Source organism: Carassius gibelio, chromosome A6, assembly GCF_023724105.1.
Source record: "Carassius gibelio isolate Cgi1373 ecotype wild population from Czech Republic chromosome A6, carGib1.2-hapl.c, whole genome shotgun sequence".
Taxonomy (NCBI): domain Eukaryota; kingdom Metazoa; phylum Chordata; class Actinopteri; order Cypriniformes; family Cyprinidae; genus Carassius; species Carassius gibelio.
In genome coordinates this window covers 18,856,702-18,872,109 of record NC_068376.1, presented here as the reverse complement: position 1 = coordinate 18,872,109, position 15,408 = coordinate 18,856,702, and the positions used below count along the sequence as shown (strand labels likewise).

General features: G+C 37.5%; 1 protein-coding gene across 2 annotated transcripts in view; it reads left to right on the top strand.

Annotated features, from left to right (window-relative positions):
• Positions 1-15,408, top strand: part of LOC128015614 (cAMP-specific 3',5'-cyclic phosphodiesterase 4B) — a 133,329-nt gene that overhangs the window by 41,315 nt on the left and 76,606 nt on the right. The window contains exon 1 of one of the 2 annotated variants that reach the window (XM_052599612.1): positions 6,058-6,508. The exons of the other annotated variant lie outside the window; for it this stretch is intronic. Within the exon in view, the coding sequence (XP_052455572.1) occupies positions 6,264-6,508 (245 nt within the window). The 5' untranslated portion in view covers positions 6,058-6,263. Of the gene's footprint in view, positions 1-6,057; positions 6,509-15,408 lie in introns of those variants that run through there. 2 annotated transcript variants of the gene reach the window in all.

Below are 15,408 nucleotides of genomic sequence, written 5' to 3'. Positions count from 1 at the left end.
ACAGAATGAGTTTTTTTGAGAAAGTAAAACTGCACAAAGTTTCCTGTGAGGGTTAGGGTTAGATGTAGGGTTGGTGTAGGGCCATAGAATATACAGTTTGTGCAGTATAAAAACCATTGCACCTATGGGATGTCACCAGAGGTTTAGTGGTAAAAAAAAGAGGTGGGTAAACTATAAATTCTGGGTGACCACATTGTGGTCACGGTAAGGTGGTCCACTGCCTACCGGTGTAGGGGTATCCTGATGACATCGCTATAGGCTATCATTTGATATTACTACCAAGAGTATCACTGGTTATTCCCTCATATAGGATTCAATTCATACATTACATTAATCTAAGTGTTTCCCCAAATGCCCAGGATTGGTCCTCAAATGGTCCTCTCATTTTGTCCACAACTCAAAGATATTCAGTTGACTGTCGCATAAATCAGTGTAAAATTAATAGAAATGTTATTCTGTATGATTAAATATTTTACAAACATGTCATAAAATTATTATCTCTTCAAATGTGCGCACCATTGGACTATAGCCCTGGCGGATAGTGGATATTGTATATATACGAACACAAATAAACCGGAGATGAGATGAATGACTGCTGTATGAGTGATGATTTCTATTCAAAATAACGAATCTTGATGCAGTCTGTTGTGTGTCGTTTATTTTGAACGAATCTTTAATAGAGTCTGGGAACATGACGTCAGCAACGCAATGCTTTCTGGGACTTTAGGACACGGACGCTGCTGTATGTATTGTATTGGATTGATAATAGACCGTTTTGTTTGCCCTCTACAGCTAAAAAATAAGTTACAATGGTCAAACCTTGTTGTGTAATTAAGTGCCATACTCGTACTCATGACCGGCATGGAAGAATAATTTGAATGGAGTGCGATTTCTTTCTTTTTTTTCAGCTTTCCCGCTGGAAAACCGCACCTTGATCTCAGTTCTCCGAGTTAACAAAGCGGCTTCACATAGCTTGGTTGGCAGCAGTAAGAAGGAAAAGAAGGATTGTCCCTTTGGTCTGATATATACACACGCATGTATGTGCATTCATATATATTTATATAAATATACAGAAATGTACGTTATATAAACAACTTTTTTTGATGTGATTAATCGATTTGACAGACTTAACGTTACATTAAATGTTACCTATGCATGAATCACATCTCCTGCATGATCAGTGTTATGCATATTGCATACCACCTGTTACAGAAATAAACGGCAAAATTGATCAATTCTGTATCTCTTTATTTGTGCATTATAACACACTGAGGTTAATTTGTACAGTTTACTGCATATAACGCATATTAAAAAGTAAAGGGGCCGTGTAACTCGCTCGTTGACGCGGAAAATGTGTAGGTTCTGCACCCATCCATTTGTAAATTGCAGGTGAGACTCGAGAGATTTATCATTTTTAAACTGATCAGAGATGTACGCTCTGACACTACAAACAAGGTTAGAAAACACATTGGGGAAGGTTACGAGCGGCAGCTCTTTAAGATCATCCGACCACTCTTTGTGTTCGTGCAGATTGAGTTCGTTGATTGTCTTGATTTTTTTCTAAATACCGCATCTTTGCTTCCTTGTTGAGTTTTTCTTTATATGTAATCTTACACTTGATCTGTATGTCATGTCACTTTCACTTTCACTTTTACTGATAAGCGTGTCCCCAAAAATGGCCGCGACTACCCAGAATGCAATGCGCAGTGACGTAGTTTCCCAAGCTCTATATGACTCAGCACTACCGAGTTGTCTCAGAGAGTGATTCGTTCATTTTGTGTTGACTGCACATGCGGATGACACAACATGTGGGTTCTGAATCGACAGATGAGGTCCGAGTCTTTTAATCTTCCTGTCAATCCCATAGAGACGGGAAGAGAAAAGATTAGTTCATTTTGCTGAACGAGACTCAAAGATCCGAGTCACTAAATGATCCGAACTTCCCACTACTACTGGCAACAGCGCAAGCATTGGTCAACACTGACAAGTTGCAGCGCAATATGAAAGCCTTCATCTTTAACAACAAACAACCTATGAAACTAATAATGAACAAAATGAAACTAAAATGACATAAGCTTAATTTAAAATGTCATAGGAACTGTATGCTATTTAGAGGTGGATAAACTCAATTTAGAGGTGGATAAACGCACTATGGAGGTGGGTAAATGCTATTTCTGAAGTTTGGGAGGTGCGTAAAACGGCGTTTACGTGCGTTTACCCTCCACTACATCCCTGTATGTCACCACTTTTCACAAAAACAAACGTGTGTGTGTGTGTGTATGTTTTTTCCCAGTCTGTGTCATTTTTTCATTACTTGTGGCCTTTCTTTTTGAAGATTAGATTCAACTTTCTTAAAGGCTTTTAATTTTGTCAATTGATGGTGTCAAAAGTTCAACGCTCTTAGTGGACAATTTTAAGACATCTCCTTTTATGTGACCCTTCACCTGAAAATGCCAGAGTAGCCATCAGACAAGAATGAAGATGAAAGATGGCTGGATCTCACACACACACACACACACTGACTGTACCATTAGAATGTGATCACACTGTGGACTGTGGTCATAGTCAGACATATTGTGTGTGCATTTAACAATGTTAAACTGACCTGCATTTCCCACATTGTCAATTACAATGTCTCCTGCTGTGAAGTGGAGTGCTAATTCTAATCATTTAAATAAATTTGCTAACAGGACAAAATAAACGATTTCGCACAAAATTAGCTAAAAAGGAGTAGAATAAGCATGTTCAGTGTATTTGAACAGGAATTAGAGCATTTCAGAAAAAAAATATTTTTCGAAGATTTACCTATTTAAAGTATTTTGTATTATTAAAAAAACATTAAAAACACCATGTTCACCATTTACATGAGAGTCCCTTTGTTAACATTTGAATCCCCATGTTAACGAACTTTCAAGACTTTAAAACGTTCAAATTTATAACTGACCAGCTTCTAAAAACAAATTCATAGTTGTCTTTGTAAAGAAATATGTAACTCTGAAGCCGCAGCTGTGAGGCTGTACAAATGGTTCCAGTGTGAATACTCTTGCGAGTCTGCAGCTGACTCTGAAGCTCAAGCTTGCGGTGTGAAATTATTGTTAAATGTATAAACAGCGTATTAGTTTACAAAAACTAGAAAGCGATGTGACTATATATTAAATGTTTTGGGCTAAATAAATGGGAGAAAATTGCATTTGAATGCACTGCAACTATATCCAGCTTTCTAAATGATGGCTTTTTGTTGTTGTAAAAATAGATCAATTTAATCTCCTTGTAGCTTGATACATTATTTAATATGATAGGCAGAAATCACAACTGATGCAAACAGTGTTTGGAGTGAATCTTCATGGGCTTACAGATTCACAAAATACTTAGCAGCAATGTGCAGGGTGAGAAATGTTGGGAGACATTTACAAGACAGCTTCTCACAAATTGTAATCCTGTGAAGTGATTTAGAATTTAAGTCTGCAGGGGTTGTGTTTGCCCTCATTCTCATTCTGTCACCAAAACTCGTTTTCCCTCTCATCTTAGCTTTCTATTTTCCCCCATAATGTCCCTGTTGGTGCCCAGAATCTCTGATCCTTTTTACTATATGAGCTAGCATTGGGAGCCATATGAATTCCCTCATCGTAACAGTCAGCAGTAAGGAAATGTCTTTATGTAAGACCTTCAGTTATGTAAGACCTCTTCAGTAAGACTCCATCATTGAATAGGCTCACATCTCAGAAAGGTCAGTCAGAGTGACTTGATCACACTCCTTGTCATTGAACTTGGTGCTAGACTTACATTACTACACAAAACACAAGGTTTGGATTTTGCAATAGTAAAAACCCCCTACAAAGATTAGTAGTAGTTGTAGTAGATTAATAGTGAATGGGCATGGTATCCCAAAGTTTATATGTTCAAACCCTAGCAGCAGTGGCTCATGAACTGTCACCATTTAGCAAGCCACTTTACTCAAGTTTGATCCCTGAGGACTGTATGTTGGATAAGGAAGTGTTGGCTAAATGGAAGACATACCAGCTGCAGGGTCCTCAAAATACTGTTTACAAATTTGCACTGCAGTTTTGTATCTTGGCATTATCTCCCTACATGGTAGCTTATATGTCAATAAATAGAATAGGAGTCCCAGTTTCCCCTCTGTGGGAGTCCATTTACTGCAGCGGGGCAAGATCTTTACACTGCAAAAACTGCACTGAAGCCGTGTTATTGCCGTCTTTATGGAATCAGACAGATCCTGTCAAAAGTATGCTTCCAGTCTGTTGATGTCTACAAACACTTTGCATAGACTCGTGAACATTCAACAGGGCATGTGCAAGTGATTTGAGTGCTCCAGAAAACAAAGGTCCACTGGGTACTGCATGAGTTCCGAATACGTCCAACAGCACTCATGCGCCATGTAGTATATGGCTGATACTATATATTATTTTATTTTATTTTGTTTTAGTATTTAATTTTATATATGCTGAACTGTCCATTAGATGGAACAGAACACAGAAAACGAAGTGTACCTAGGCCCTAAGGTTTCCTGAAGAGGAGTATGTTTAAGATTCATCAGCTAGCCACTGAGGTGCCTCAAGGTTCAGTTCTAGGGCCCTTCCACTTTCCGATTTACACAACCTCATTTGATATAAACAACCTCAATCATAGTGTCTCAGTTGACCAGTGAATTTTTATGATGTCCCTGTTTAAAGTGAATGCAGTAGAATATCAGAATCTCAATCCAGTTTAAACCCAGCTCTTTACTTGCTAAACAAAGTTATATATTAAAGTTATATATCATAGGTCCTCTGTGTTGAAAGATCTGTCAAAACAGCTTATAAAATATAAGATTTTACCATCTGTTCCAACTTTTTTGTTTATCCTTTCATTGATATGTTTTTCCTGTTCTCATTACTTCCTCCTCTCCTTTGTCTCCATGGTGAAGTCCTGGCTGCCAGCAGGTGTTGACTGGCAGGTTGATAGCTGGCTAACATACCTATATTCTTCAGCATGTCTCTATGAGAGCCGGAGATAATCCTGCTGTGTTGCTTTCACACAGGGTAAGCGGTATGCTGTTTCATGTACAAATACTCTTTGAATGGTATTCAACAATTCATCTCCAGAAATTACTTTACGGTTCTGCGATTTGTTTCATTAGGTGTTTATTGGTGTATATGTGTCTAGGTGTTACATTGAAGTAATTCACATATTATAATTTTTTGCCTGTATTTTTCCTCTCTGTTTTAAATTGCTTTTGATATATTTGATGATCTATATGTTCAATTAAAATCATTTTCTCTTAACAGTTCACTCCCATTACTTTCTCTTCAAACCAGCCACTTTAGTAAATAAACCTTCATTTACATCAGAGCTATATTTATTTCCCCAGACACTGCTAATCCTTGGCTTAAATTGCTTTTGATTTTTTTCTTTTATCATTGTCTTGAACGCCACTGAGCTGTGAAAGGGCAGAAGCCCTCATCAGAATTCAGCCAGAGCCACCCATCAAACTAAGCACAGCTCAGCCAATCAGTTGCAGGGAAGGGCGGAGCTTTTACAGTCACTATGCACATTTACTTAGGGCTTTTTGTTTTTTAATCCAAGGATCTCAAAGCTATTACATTTATTTTCAAAGCAGACAGCACCTGGGGTAGCAGTTTTACTGTAGGTGCGCTCAGTCGATTTCCTTCCTCAGGGTTTCCTCCCTGCATCAAGTAAACCTCTGCCTGGTAGTTCCTGAAGAGAGGCGCCACTGATGGGAGAGAAGACCTGCTCTTACCCACTTTTGAATAATTTAAGCTGGAGTTTCCTAGTGCTGAGTGAAGTAAGTGCGAGTCTGAGGATCTGCGAAAACGGAGCAGGAGGACTGAGTGGAAGAGAGGCATCTAAATAAAAGAAAGAACAGAGGACATCCAAGGCAGTTATGTCTGTAAAAGAGAGAAAGACTGTCTTTTTTCTTTCGTTTTGCCTAAAAAGAGAAAGGCAGAGAGAGGTTTGGTTATAGAAAAAGAGAGAGAGTTTTTTTTTCTTGTTCTCAAAGGAAAGAGGTGTGACTACACTGACGGGGACTGCTCTCAGTGTGTCAGTGGAACTGAACGAGGCAGGATTATTCTACTGCATTGCCGAAAGCCTAAGCTGACAGAGGGACCGAGAGAACAGAGCAGCTCAAGCGCACACATTTATTCCTGTCTGACACACGAAACATCAGCCTGCATGGCATAACCTCTAGTTGACTGAGAGAAACGGAGGGAATAGTTGGTAGTGTGACCCAGAAAAAGCGAAACATGGCTGTTTCAAACCGCAACATCACCATGTCATCCAATGAGCTGAGTGCTCCGGAATTGGACCCCTGCATTCGTACCTTTAAGGAGCACATGCATTTGGAGCTGGAGCCTCCGAGATTGGGTGCCAGCAGCAAGCGCATCACCTCCCCCAAAATATCTCCCCGCAGCTCCCCGCGCCTCTTCCGCAAGCTCATGGTTAACAAGGGTGTTCGCCACAGGCGCCGATTCACCGTCGCACACACCTGGTAAGCATGTCTGGGGTATGACGGGTGAAGAGTGGTGGATCGCAAGAGGAAGGGTGAATGATGAGGGTTTCAGTACTACCTTGTTTCAGTTTTTTTTGCATGAATGACACTGAATTAGTTTGGGTAAATGTTAGTATGGGTCAGTGAGGAGCGATGGCACTGCAGGTGTGATTATTGTAGTGCTATGACCAAAATTTGATCTTAATGAGAAAAGTAACTAGTCAATGACAAGTGACTTGTCGACTTCAAGAGAAGATGAAACAACAGGGTAATTCTGTCAATGTGAAATGACATATTGTGATGCTCTCTTGCATCCATTGTAATCTACTTTCAGGAACGAGTTAAAGACTGTTAACTCTTTCTCTGAAAACTACTATATAGATTTTTGTGGAATTTATGATGAAATGGTAGACATGGATTTTATAGTCTGTTGGCAATGTCAACATAATGGCCAAACCCGAAGTCTTTTGAAAAGTGCTGTGTATATACATAATATTTATATATTTTAATAATTTTGCATTGATTTCTTAATATATATTCCAATGAAAACATATAATATATAAATATGAATACATATAATGTTAATATATTGTATGTGTATAATGTTATTTTTTTCCGATTTTGTGATTATCTACGTTTTAAAATGGATATGTGTTCATGTATCTATATTTGTTTATCAATATCTTAATATCTAGTTCAAGACAAACTATTATATTTATACAAATCTATTATAATTTTATAAATGTAATGTATTTTGGGATTGAACTGCAATGATGTAAAGTAGTTGATGCAAAATAAACTCTGCTCCATATTAATTATTTGAAACATTCATTTAGAAAATGAGTTTTGTTTTTTGTTTCCTCGTAAAAGTGTGGCTGGTCAAAGCATCAGCTTTGAAAGAAGGTTTTGGATCACTCGTAATAATAACATAGCAAGAGTCCTATCCACTCTTATCACTTACTGTAACAAAATGAAAGCTTTGTGTCGTGAGATGCTTCCTGTCTATTGGAGAGATTGGATCAGTGCTAGGAGGATGTGGGCAGGATATGATGTGACACGGAAGGTTTTTTTATCCTTTAGTAAATAGAACATTTGTCATACTGTCTAGACTCTTGCTACGGTTATGTTTTTACTATAATGGAATGGTGAGCCACTTTTTATGAAAGATCTTATTGAATCCTCTGAAAAGTGGTCACCATGTGCAATAATAATTCCGTTTTATGTTCTAGAATGCAAGGTTATTGCTTTCGTTTGCAAGATGTACACTAAACTTGTGATGTAGGTGAACTGGATTAGGCTTCGCCTTGTTTTAGTGACCAGAATTTAAACCAGTAAGACATGTTACTCTTGGAACTGAGCTTTGGATGTTTCCCACACATCAATGGGAGGTCTGTTTCAAATCCATTCTGTGTCTAAAAGGTGTCCCTTCTTCTGCCTAGTTAGCTTTAATGTGTCAGGTACAATGAACTGAATTACACCGTGAAACATACACGGTACCCAGCACCTATGCATTACTCATGCAGACAGCCATTAGACACAGAGAGAAGAGCATTTAATAGAGGGAGTTTAATGGTGCAGACTGCAACAGCTGCAGTGATTTGTATGAATATAATGGTTGATACGTTTAGCACCTGCTGCGTACAGTCTCAATGTACTGTAAGCGCAGGCTTTCAATCTCAACCATTCATAAATTGAGCCACAAATGGAATCAGAGTGATTTGAAATGTCATAGCAGGTCTTTAAAGAATACTGTAGCCTTGAGCTATGGTTCTCATCCTTTCAATCTGTTTTAATCTTAACAGATTCAAAACTGTTTATAGAGAAGTGGTTTTCTTGACCTAGATGTTACGTCTAAATGCAACCTAAACGTCGTCAGATGATCGGATGTAAACTTTTGCAACTCATCAAACATCTGTGCATTGTGTAACCGGTGGTTTCACATCTTGTGCAACAGAGCATCTGGATTACCGTGAGTGGAGACTTGTGTCATAGTTCTGTTTGTGTTTGGTTCTCCTTGCCATGTTAGGTAACACACATGGAGAAAGAGGGCAGGGCTGTCTTGAGGGAGTGAGCTGGTGCATGAACATGGATGGAGGTGGAGAAAAGACAAGTGCAGTGGTGTGGAAAGACACTGAAGAGAGTCCCATCCCTTAAGGAAAAAATGGAAGGATCATCTCTGATTAACCTTAAGTGTGTCAAAATGTGTTTTGTTCATATTAACCTCTCTATTAAATACAGATATATTTGAGAGTAGCAGGAAATTATTGATGGAGAGAGAGGCAATGGTGTTGGGACATGAGCACCCACTCAGTGTCTTTAATATGTGCCATAATCACTGTGCCATGTCTCTGCCACATTTCTTTGATGCATTTTTTAAATGTTAAAGATTACAAGTAATTATAATACCACATCCTAATTGGGCATGACAAGCAATGAGCGCAAGATTTGGTATGTAAACCTGAGGTTCTGTCCTAATAAGCTGTGACAGTTGACATTAAGTTTTGTTGACTGTTTTGTCTTGATCGATTTTTAATTTTAATTTTCTGAGTAGCCCCACCCACACTGAAATCACATTGGCCTAAATTTCAAAAATGCTGATTTGGTTCTAAAGAAGAAAAAGAGGTTTTAAAATCTAAAATATTAAGGTTTTATAGGTGTTAGGTGTGAAAGAGCGTTCTATGGACCAATGCGAATAAACACGTAATTTCCCAGAATGCCTTGGCTTAGACCTTAGACTTAAATTTCTTTGAAATGCAATTCATTGCAAATCCCACTTTCTGTCATTTCATTAATGTATAATTCATTAAACTTAAAGAGAGCCAGTTCTTTAAATTCAGCTCGGCTTATTGAATCAGTGTGAACAGACAAATTACTTGTTGCTTGGTCATGACATTTTTTAGGGTTAGACAATTCTCTTCAGGTTTTGAATTTGAATCTGAAGGTTATCAAACGCACATTTCACAATGGAGGACTGCAAGGCAGATGTTACTAAATATATAACGATAACATTCCCTCAGCTGTATCTAAAATGAGAAAAATCAACATCCTCCCATTTTTTCATATAATCTATTTATCTAATGAGATATTGTTTTATTCTGCCTCCCCAGGGCCTAATATTTGGGTCTGTTCCCTCTCTCTGTGGGAGACATAATACTGCATTAGCATACATAAACATCCGAAGCGTCCTAAAAAAAAGTTAGGTACGCTCTAGTAAAAGTTAAGCAAACAACTCTTTCGCTACTGAGTTCCGTTACTGTGGCTTTGGTACAAAACCGAGTATGAAAGAGGTTTTATTCACATGCCGTTTTTGGCCAAAGCATCACTTTAAGCTTGGCTCATGTTTGCATGAGGAAATCAGATTTTAAACCTAATGTTGCCCTTATACGATTCTTAATTTGGACACATCAGTGACTTGCATTTTAAATGGGCCAGTTGTGCTAATAATGTTGGCGTGTCTTGTATTTTGTGTTGTAAACTAGCCTTCCTGTCCCCAGTTATACTAAAAGTGCTTGTTTACTCGGTGTTGTGCAGCGTGTCAGTGTCTATGCTGCTTTGCCTGCTGGATTCATCGGGCCGCTGGACTGGAATGGTTGATAATCAGAATAGTGGGAGAAAAAGAAAGATTTGTGCATGCACTGAAGTGGACTTACACACACACGTGTGCAGAGCCTCATACAAATTTGCTTTCTTTAATATGACAGGCCTGAATCAGATTCCATGGGATCACATCTCAGCTCTTGACATGTATCAAGAATTTGTGCCTTCTAGTGTGAAATTATATTTGTGTTAAGCCAAGCACAATGTGGGCAATATTCAGATTTTATCTCTTTTTAGTCAGGCATGTACATTTTATCTTTTTGTGTCATTATTATTAACTGTTAAAGGAATTATACTTTGTTGGCTAAAGTGCTAAAGGTACTATTATGCAGTTCGGTTTGTAGAGAAACAACAGTTAGGAAAGCAGCATGGTTGATGCATGCATGCGTATCGATGACTTGGTTTTAGCACAAAAAGGGGGGAGGGTGGTGTGGTCTTTTTAAAAAGGTGCTGAGTAACAGGATAAACAGAACTAACACACAGCAATACTCTTACTAGACACATACAAGGTCAAATGTCAGTTGCTTTTAGAACCGTAGCAACAGTTTACAGTAGCATGGGCTAAGTACAATAAAGTGCACCAGTAAAATGGGTTCAGTATCTCCTCTTCTCATACTATTGATGCTGCAGTTATGTTGGGTTAAGCGCTCAAGATCATTTGCTGATAAACAAGTTTGCCAACAGCTTCACCACAGAGCTGATCCAATGATGCAGACACTTTAGATTGAATTAGTGATTTCTTTCCTCACATCCTTTATTGGCATCAATAATGCTGATGCAAACACACACACACACACACACACAGGTCCTTTGTTAGTCTTTCAGTACATTTAATTGAAGTTGGGAAAAAGTGTGTGTGTGTGTGTGTGTGTGTGTTATGCTTTGTTTGCTGTGATCGCATCAGAGTCATGACTCATTGAAACAAGATAAAGATAAAGTTTAGACATTTTATCATGTATTGACATACTGTAACAAACATTGTAATGTAATGCTTTGAAAACACACACATACGCATACAGCCATTTTTTTTAAGTTGGGTTCAAAAATGTGATACCACTAGTGAAAATACTTTTTCATTACAAATATCATTGCATCAGTATAGTCATTTGCTTTAGCTCTCTTTACCGACTTTTGAACCCAACTGTAAAGAAGAAAATGTTGTGCCAACTTTGTTAGAATAGCTAGGTGACCTTTTCACTTGCCAGTTGTTGTAAATGCACCTCGTTCTCTGGATCAGACATTTTCAGGCTGGTAGACTCACTTTTTGCCAGTGAGTTAATCAGTCTCCAGGGCTGAAGTATCTGGAACACAGTGGGTCTCCTGGAAGCAGACTCTCTCAGATGGATTTATGGCTCCAGTCTCATCCAGTCATTATTCTGCTATCTTTCACAAGGACGCTGGTCAAGCCCCACATTAAAAAAAGCAAACACACAAGGGACTACAGTTGTAGTTTAGGGTTTGAGAAGCTGTTTCTTTCAATTGATGTTACCAAACAGACCATATCCTTAAAAACAGTTGTGAAATGACCTGCAAAAAATACTCCCTCCCATTCACTAACAATGTATTAGATACAGTCAGGTCTGTTTTCTGTACAATTACATGTTATTATAAGTCATTGTTACTTATTGCAATGCATACAGGCTTTAAAAACTGTACTAAACATTAATGATTACAAGACTCAAAATTATCTCCTCAAATGAGTGATTGCAGTTTACTGACACCCATTGCCAGCCTCCATCCCTCCATGTATTTATTTTGCTGTCTGCTAGATCTTTAATCAATCAAATCGGGTTCTCAGACAGAAAATAAACACTTGTGACATTCATTTTTGTCAAAGCCGTGATTAGGATATCAAAGTGGGCTCAGCGGGCTGGACAAGAAAAGACTGTGAAATGTTGAACTGCACAGGAAGAGCTATTATATATTTAAATGTTGACGTTAATGATGCTGATGTCATGCATACGCTGGAATGATATTCTTTCATTGGCTGCATGGATTTTGTGAGATAATAGCAGATATATGATTTGATACTAGGCTTATGATGTCCACTATGTTGTTTGCAATCTAACTTTCTTTTACAGTAACTTCCATAATTCTTCCAGATTTTTTTTTTCTTTTTAGAGGATTAATTTTGTTCTTAAACATGGTAAGCATGCATGAGAAGGATTGAACTCAGAACCAGTTTGTTATCTGAGTGTAATTGTCTTACTGACTCACCTCACTTCCTTTACCACGAAAGCAACCCCAAGGAGAGTTGCCCTCACACTGTATTTTGGGACCATTGCAGCATCTGCCATTGCAGTGGTTCTGTAATGAATAAACCAAAAGCCAAACACACTCTCTGCTCTTATAGCGTCCCCGTTTTTTTGAGAGTGATTGCAGTTGAAAAGCTTTAACGGTGCTACATGTGTGTATCTGTACCAGAGGAACACATTAACTAATGGTCTGCTCTAATTTACTTGAGACATCACGGCGCTGTTTACTCTTTCTATTTTGAAGTTCAAACAAACACTTCTCTCTGTTTCTCTCTCTCCCGCTCTCCACCAAGATCTCCTAAGCTAGACAGAAATGTATTGTTATTGCTCACTTTTACACATTTGTATTTTTATTTCTCAAAGTGGAACTGTGCGGGGGAGAACATCATCCATTAGGATGAATAGGAATGCTTAGCTTTTTTCCGGTTCTCTACTGTTCAAGCATTTAGCAACCGTATAATTGTTATTAATAAAATTATTAAGAAATTAAAATTTTTGTTCAGCAAGGATGCATCACATTGATCAAAGGTAACAGTAAAGAATTTTTACAATATTACAAAAAACATTTTTCTAATATATATATATATATATATATATTCTTTCTAACAGTCAAAGAATCCTGAAAAAATTATTTAAGTAATCATTTATGACATTTTAATTTTATTAAAAATCATGTAACACTGAAGAATGGAGTAATGGCTTCTGAAAATTCAGATTTGCAATCACAAGAATAAATTATATTTTAAAATAGGCCTATATTCAAATAGAAAACAGTTATTTTATGTTGTAATAATATTTTACAATGTTGCTGTATTTATTTATTTTTTATCCAATGAATGTGGCCTTGTTGAGCAAAGACTTCTTTAAAAACATTTTACCCACCCTAACTTTTAAACTGTAGCCTGTCATAGACCTCCTTGGTTTTCTAATCAAATTATGACCTGTAAAGAGACTGGATTTAGCATTTTATGTGTCCTTGCATTTCCAGAAAAACAGGTGGACTTTGAGTCACTAGATGTCAGCTATAACGCCAGATCAATTTGTCATCCTCTCCAGATTGCCAATGTGAATGCCAAGAGATTTATTAGGGGCTTTATCTGGTCTTTGATTCAAAAGCTGTCTCTAAATATGAGCATGTATCCTTTTATTGAATATATGTTCTCTTTTAATCACTACAGACTGATGGTACATGGCCCGGTGCAGTTTTCCAGTGCCTCATTAGTGCCTGCAAGAATCCAATTTTGCTTCTTAAGAAAGTCCACCCACTCCCTCAAGAAACTCTTACTGCTCATTAACAGCCTATTCATTATGGAGTACTTACTGAACATATGCACACACCACAGGTGACCACCCTCCTACATACTGTACTCCCAAATCACAACTATAATTATAACAGGGAGCTGAATTTGGTTTTGTTTTTAAACTTGCTTTCATCCCCTGTGCCCACCACAGCATAGACACAGAGCTGTCTGCCACTCTTGTGGGAATGTGTTTCTGCATTTGTGAAACTGAAAGTCTAAATTTGTGCAATAAACCGCATCATATACTTGTTTAAAGCAAAAGTGAACACTAGAGTGCCACTGTGGTCATTTCGTAAAGTTTAAGCAGTTGCTATTCCAGTCTTAAGTGTCACATGATCCTTCAGAATTCATCTAATATTCTATAAATTAGTTAAAGTAGTTATTATATAAATTGTTACAAATAAATGCACTATGGCAAAAGTGCTTTGAGGTGATAACATAGCTATTGTGCAAGAAACCACACTTGATTAGCGGCACGACTGAATATCAGTTGATAATCAGTTGTCTGATAAACATAATTTGCATGAAAAGGAATACATGTTGTTGGTGTTTTACTGCCTGTTCATTTCAGCTAAAACTTGCAGTGAATTGTACATATTCAGGTATGTTTTTGGAGTTTTGCAATGTTTGTAAAGGCACATTTCCCCAGTGAGCCTGGGTTGGCAAATGTACACTTTTTCTTTGCAGGTTTCTCATCTTGAAAAATCCGACAGCCAGGGTCTTTTAATTGAATTTAAATATATATTTTCAGGTAGAAAGGTTTGAATTGGTGTGTTTTATCAATATAATTTCTTTTCTGAAAAATGGCATAAGTCTAATGTACATAGAAAGAAGGCATTTGTACTCTGTAAAGTACAATGACATAGTTAAATAGCATATGCATGACACAGAGCTAGACTGTCATAGAAAAAAGTTTCAACTGGTTTACGGGTGTTTGGTTTACCCAGGTTTTTGTGCTGAAATACAGAGAACTGCTTAGAGATTTCGTAAGTCCTTTTTCTCCATTGGTAATCACAATGAAGCTTTCCATTCCACAATAACATGGACAAGGAATGAGCCACATTGCTCTTTCTGAGCGTGTGTGCTTGCATGCATGTTCCATCTGTATGTGTTAGCCTCCTACACTCAGCAAAATCTGTTTATTGCTCTCCAACCTTTGTCCTTGAGTCATGCATGTGTATTTATGTCTCCATACCTTTGCTTGTCATGTGGATGGATTGTTTCTTCTCAGTATATAAGACCTAATTCCTAGGAACCGAGAGGAAACCAATGTAAGTCCCACACTCAGTTGCTAAAGCTGAAGCATCGGAATGCACGGGATGGCAACACACACGTCATTTAAAGGTCATCGTTTCACATTTCTCTGGTGGAATGCTGTGATACCAAAAAGGTTTTCAGTCCTCCTGACTGGTGTACAATGCAAGTTTGGGTAATGGTATTTACATTTCTAACATAAATGTTGAGTGGAATGAGATTGGCATTCTTTGATTGATATTCAAATCTTTTGCAAGAGAGAAAATTAGATTATTATTTTTTTTAAATACTTGAAATTCTGCATGACTCTCATGGCACTCAGCACACCTTAACATTTAAACATGTAAAGGCAGCTATAGAACAAGTCTCTTATGCTCAGGATATACAGTATTTATTGGATCGTGAATACAATAAATGATTACAAATTAATATTGTAAATTTTATTCAATATTCACATGACATTTTCTTTACTTTATTAATATTATATTATTAC